At 64.1% G+C, this 5,336-nt stretch overlaps 2 protein-coding genes across 3 annotated transcripts in view; both read left to right on the top strand.

Annotated features, from left to right (window-relative positions):
- LOC109318532 overlaps nt 1-2,528 on the top strand; it is an 8,311-nt gene extending 5,783 nt beyond the window's left edge. Inside the window, exon 9 of the mRNA XM_019547855.1 lies at nt 357-2,528. Within this exon, the coding sequence (XP_019403400.1) occupies nt 357-617 (261 nt within the window). The 3' untranslated portion in view covers nt 618-2,528. The remainder of the gene's footprint in view (nt 1-356) is intronic.
- A 1,067-nt stretch (nt 2,529-3,595) lies between these two features.
- The window catches only part of INPP5B (inositol polyphosphate-5-phosphatase B), a 23,682-nt gene continuing 21,941 nt past the window's right edge, over nt 3,596-5,336 (top strand). Inside the window, exons 1-5 of one of the 2 annotated variants that reach the window (XM_019547913.1) lie at nt 3,596-3,775; nt 4,040-4,105; nt 4,468-4,547; nt 4,891-4,988; nt 5,187-5,216. In XM_019547913.1, the coding sequence (XP_019403458.1) occupies nt 4,049-4,105; nt 4,468-4,547; nt 4,891-4,988; nt 5,187-5,216 (265 nt within the window). In that variant the 5' untranslated portion in view covers nt 3,596-3,775; nt 4,040-4,048. Of the gene's footprint in view, nt 3,776-4,026; nt 4,106-4,467; nt 4,548-4,890; nt 4,989-5,186; nt 5,217-5,336 lie in introns of those variants that run through there. The other variant, XM_019547914.1, reaches the window with a different exon arrangement.

The raw sequence follows: 5,336 nt of genomic DNA, 5'->3' as shown, positions 1-5,336 counted from the left end.
TTGAATTGTGGAGCCCAAAACTGGACACAGTACTCCAGCTGCGGCCTCACCAAGGCCAAGTACAAGGGGAGAATGGCGTCCCGGGATCTGCTCGAGAAGCATCTATGGATGCAAGCCAGCATTTTGGTCGCTTTACTAGCTGCAGCATTGCATTGGAGTTGCTCTGGCTGGGGGTGTTTGTGGCTCCTGTCCCACCCCAGGGTGCTCCAGGCATGGGTCACAGGGCTAGGGAGGGGCCCAGTGCTCACTTTCCCCAGCCTCCAGCGGGAAGCCTCCGTAGGCAGCCAGGCTCTGCGACCACGAGCCCAAGGCGGGCAGGGCCAGGCCACACTGACCCGTGTCCTTCCTCCTTCCAGATGAAGAAGACGGGCTCGAGCTATGTCGCTGGGTGCAGCAAAGCCTGCAAGATGGGCAAGCCAGTGTGCGCCAGCGGCGTGGCCACCACCTGCTACCAGGAGTGCTGCCCTGCCGGCCCCAAGGCCAGCTGTCTCAAGCTGGACGGCCACGTGCACGTCAACGGTGCTGGGCGGAGGGCTCTGGCCCCGATCCTGCAGCTCCTGGCCAGCGGCGCGGTCTTCGTCCTCCACTACTGCATCCTCGCTGCCTTCCAGGGTTAAGCAGGGCCTGCAGGCTGACTAGGGGCTGGGGGACCCTGGGCACGCACTAGGATCGCTATAGCTCTCTCCCTTTGGCTAAGGCTTGCTAGGAAACTCCCTCTGCTCAATCGTGCCCAGGCAGGGAGGAGCCTGTGGGCTTCTTCCCATCCCCGCAGGACGGCTTCCAGCTGTTGCACGCGCCTGTTCGGCCCAGGGCGCCTGGGGGGATGGATTTTGGGGCTGTCCCAGAGGACCACTTCTCCTGCACCTGGGGCTGGGCTGGGAGAGGCTGGGGACAAAGCCCAGTCTACCCGCTCAGGCACTCGGCCAGCCCCGCTTTAGGCTGCTGGGGGCGGGAGCGGGGGGACGTACCCGGACCTGTGCGGAGGGGAGCCCTGTACAAGCCCCCGTGTTGTCGCAGGCATGAAGGGTGCCCCTCCTTGCAGGCAGGCTCTGGGTCTGAGGCTGCAGCTGCTGTCAAAGCCCACCCATCCTCTTGGGAGCGGGATTCCCCTGCCCAAGGAGCCACCCCTCTAAGCCGGCCACGAGCTGTGTGCTGCCAGGGTGCCTTCAACACCAGGCCTGTAAAGCCTCCCCCCAGCTTTTCCCTTGGTGCCTTCAGCCCCCAAAACCAGTGGCGCTGGGGCCAGTCCTGCCCCATGTCCAGAGGGCCAACTCCTCTAGCTCTGTCCTGCAGCACCGTCAACCCTGAGCCCTCAAAATTGTGCCCGTCCCCAGTGCGATCCAAAGCAGAGGTGCAGCCCAGGCACCGAGCAGGCAGGAAAGCTGCAGGTGTCACTGCCGAAACCCAGGCCCCCGTGGGACTTGTAGACCGCAGAAGTGCGGCGCTCTCGTCCCGGGGGTCGGGGGTGACTGGAGCAGGGTGGAGGAAGCCTCACAAAATCCTTCTGTAAGTCCAGGCCCAGACAGGGTCAAATGAAGGATGCAGCATCTCCTCTCTGGCATCTTAGTCAAGGAAATGGGGTTTTTTCCAAAGGCTGCCCAGGTCCTCAGTGCTCCTGTTTGGAAATCCCTGGTGCAGAGGTGGATTGCTGTAGCGCCATGTTAATCTGGGCTTAGTCTGTTGCTAAGAAATCCGGTGCCACCTGTTCCTGCCCCGAGGCTGACGATGCACGACCCATCCTGGCCCGTCGGGAGCCGCGAGCCAGACCCCTTCAGCCCCAACGCTGCTCACGGCTGTGCCGACGCAGGCACCGCTGGGACTGTCGTGCTCTGCTGCCGTCATGTCTCGGACCCCTTCCCCTGCAGAGACGTCCTCTATAAATAAATACGTGTGTCAACCCCAGTGTTTTTAATGACCGTTTGCGCCTAGCGCCTGTCGCTTCCCACCTGGCGTTCTCCCTGCACCTTGCCGCCTCCCTCCCCAGTGCTGGGACGGCTCCAGGAGCCTACGGTGGGGGTAGCACAGGGGTGAGGGCAGCCAGGTCCCAGGAGAGGCTGCTCCGAGTGCATGCACTCATTGTTGCAGGAGTCCCGGATCCTCAGCCACCCACGGCGTCGCTGCAGCCGGTGCTGGTAGGAGCCAAACCGTCCCGCCTTTGCTATGTGCAGGGCTCAGTTCCTGGCACCTGCTCGCATGGGGCCGCACAAGCGCTGATTTGCATAACGAGACAGAAGTGCCAAAGTTTGCTCGTGCCAGCTGGGCTCGGCTAGCGCCAGGCATGGCTGCATTTCAGTGAGAGATGGCCTGCAACGCTGGTGGAGAGGGTCTTTCCCAGTCTTCATGGCTCTGGGCAGGAGTTTATTCCAACATGCCCTGCAGATCTGAGATGCTCCCTGGCTAGACAGGCCTCCACCCTCCAGCCTGGTTTTTCTGGACTGTTAATAAACTCACACAAAAGCTTCCAGGTGTTTGCTCTCAGCTGCCGAGGCTCCCAGGCACAGCAGCACGCTGGAAAAAAAGGTGCCTCAAGTCTGTAATCTAAGGTAGGAAAATAAATGGAAGAAACAAGCTCTGGGGCTTGTGGTTTGCATTTCCGTACTGGACCACAAAGCCCCCTCTTGCAAGAGAGACAGGTGCAGGTTAGGCCTGAGAGTCAGGCTCTGCTTTAAGAAAATAAGGGCTGGCATGATACTGTGTTTTTCCTTTGTGGTCATGGCCTGACCTCCCCAGCTGTGCCCCGTAAAACCCAGCCCCTGTGGCACCCAGCCAGAGTCGGAGCAGCAAAAGGTCTGCGAGGCCGTTCTCACGGCGCAGGCTGAAACGCAAACGCGGCGGGAAGTAGATGAGAGGCTGTCGCTGACAGCAAGGATGGAGATGTCCATCTGCCGCTCTTTGGGGCGGCACCACCAGAACTGGTTGTTTTTTCTTCTTTTTTTTTTCTGAGTAAAGGGTTAAGGGTGGAGGACCTCAGTGCAGGCTGGGAGCACGGGGCAGCAGGAACGCTGGGAGTTGAAGTAAGATCGCCGACGGCAGGCTACGGAGAGGTACTGTAGTAGTACAAGCTGCCTTGGTCCCCTGTCTGCAAGTGACAGCCCCGAGGGAGCACGGGGGCTGGGGAAAGGCACCCAGCAAAGACAGGCCTAGCTTTGGGGAAGCAGAGGGGCCTAGGTGCCAGCTCGCCTGGTGCAACCAGTGCTGGGGAGGTGGGCGCACGGGGTGCAACTCGGGGGCCCAGTCCCTGCAAGGGAAAGCTGCCTGGATGGCCGGCGCCAGCCAGAACAGCCCCCTAGATGGGACCCAAACGGCTGCAGCTTGTCCCCTTGGGATAAGCACCGAGTTGGCCGCGGAAACAAAGGCCAGCCTGTTCCTCTCTGGAAGGCCAGGCCTGGGGGCTGCTCCCAGTCCAGCCCATGACAGTGGCGCTGCTCACGGGAAGCCGCCCTGCAGCCCCCTTCCAGCCCCGCGGAGCCGGGACGCCCAGGAGAGGAGCGCAGCCGGCGCGGATCGGGTGCTAGAGCAGGCCCGAGAGGAAGTGGGAAAGCAGCCAGAGCAGAGCGCGGCAGAGGAAGCAGGGAGGGGGCCCAGCAGGCAGGGGGGCTCCAGCTGCAGGAGGGACACGGTCTCTGTGCTCTCCTGTCCGGTTCCAGGCAACGGGGCCGGCGGAGTTGGCTCTTCCAGGCGGCCGTGGGAGCATCCGAGCGCTGGGGCATCGCCAGTCTGAGTCCTCTGTGGGAACGGGGCAGCCGGGCGAGACTTGGCACAACGGCGGCAGCTGGTAGGGCCGTGGTTTGCATTGCCTGGGGGCAGGCCCGCATTCGGCAGGCTCGTGCTAGCACGCGGGGCCACGTTGCACTGCCGTACCCCTGGGCGGGCAGGGGCCGGGTCCCGGGGCCTGCGCTGATGCGGTGCCCGGGGCTGCCCGTGCTCTCAATCCCAGCAGCAGGGCACCCTCTTGCGGCCTCTCGTGACAGTGCCGTGGGGATCAGGTCTGGAAACGGGCAAAACTCGCGCACAGGCTTCCTCCCGCTTTGCCTTCCAGGGCTGGAGGATGGACCAGTCGGTTGCTATTCAGGAGACGCTGGCAGAGGGGGAGACCTGCCTGATCATATCCTTTGTGTGGGGAAAGGGATGCTACGCAGGGCCATGGAGACAGGACTCTTACCGGTGACCAAATCAGTCTCCGTGTCCCTGCTCCTGTTGCAGGGCTCTGGCGTGGGCGCGGTGCTAACCATATCGACCCACCACCTGGGGTCCCCAAATTGAGCAAAGCCTCCTCTGCCCGCCGCAAAGATCCCAGCCCCGTGGCAGCTCCCCATGTGCAGAGCAAAGGCAGAGGAAGCAGAGTAGTGGGGCAGAGCCAAAATAGCAGGAGGCATTTTAAGAGGCTGGGGATGCAGCCCCTGCCGAGCCAGGAGCCCAGCCTGGCTCCCGCGGCCGTGCTGACGATTCCTTGACCACGGGCCGCAGGCGGTGCAGGGCGTCCTGGTGGGCGTCGAGAGCGTGGAGAGCCGGCTGCTGGGCCTCGTCCGGAGCCACGGAGAGCACGCGTAGGTGCCTGAGACCCCGCTGGCCTGCGCGCCCTCTTGCTGGCTGCGCGAAGCCGAAAGGCCGCGGCGCGGTGCGAATGCGCCTCCTCCCCAGCGGCGCTTCCTCAGGGCTGGGCAATGGGGAGGAAGCTGGATCTAGAAGCCCGGGCTGCAGGGGCCCTTGCTTGGCGCTCTTGCCCAGCAGATGCTGGGGTCACTTACCAAAGGTTAAGTGGGCCAAGGGATGGGGTGGGAGCTGCAGCCGGCTGCGCGGGCAGGGCGCCACGCTGCTGGGACGGGGCAATTTGGGATCCCGCTGGGGGCTGCGGCAGAGGCGGCGTTACCTGGTGCTCCGTGCCTGCAGGATCTTCATCTACACCCACCGGCGGATGGCGATCGCGGCAGAGGACGTCTGCCTGGAGAGGGTCCTGCCCATCGCCGAGGGGTTTGCTGTGGAGGAAGGTACGGCTCCGCGGCGCCGGGCGCTCTTCTGCGTGCGGCTCTGCTCCCCGAAATCTGGGATTGCTCCCTGTCTCGGTGACTACCTCCGACTCGCCCGGCGCGTGCTCTGCCCCGCTCGCCCGTCCCCGGTCCGTCGGTCGGTCGGCCTGCCGGCGGGCACATCCGCTCCCTAACCCAGCGCCCTTTCCTTCCCGACAGTGACGCCGGACAGCGACCTTCGTGTCATTGGTGAGTCTCCGCCCGGGGGTGCCCTGAGGTGCGGCGAAGACGCCCAGAGCCTCGGGGGGCAGCCGGCCGCACCGTCGGGGCTCCGCGGCTCCGGCTCGGACGCGCTTTTGGGGCCTGGCC

Source organism: Crocodylus porosus, unplaced genomic scaffold (genome assembly GCF_001723895.1).
Source record: "Crocodylus porosus isolate Cpor-Errol unplaced genomic scaffold, CroPor_comp1, whole genome shotgun sequence".
In the NCBI taxonomy this organism is placed as follows: Eukaryota; Metazoa; Chordata; order Crocodylia; family Crocodylidae; genus Crocodylus; species Crocodylus porosus.
Note: the sequence above shows the minus strand (reverse complement) of the source record. Positions and strands in the feature narration are given on the sequence as shown.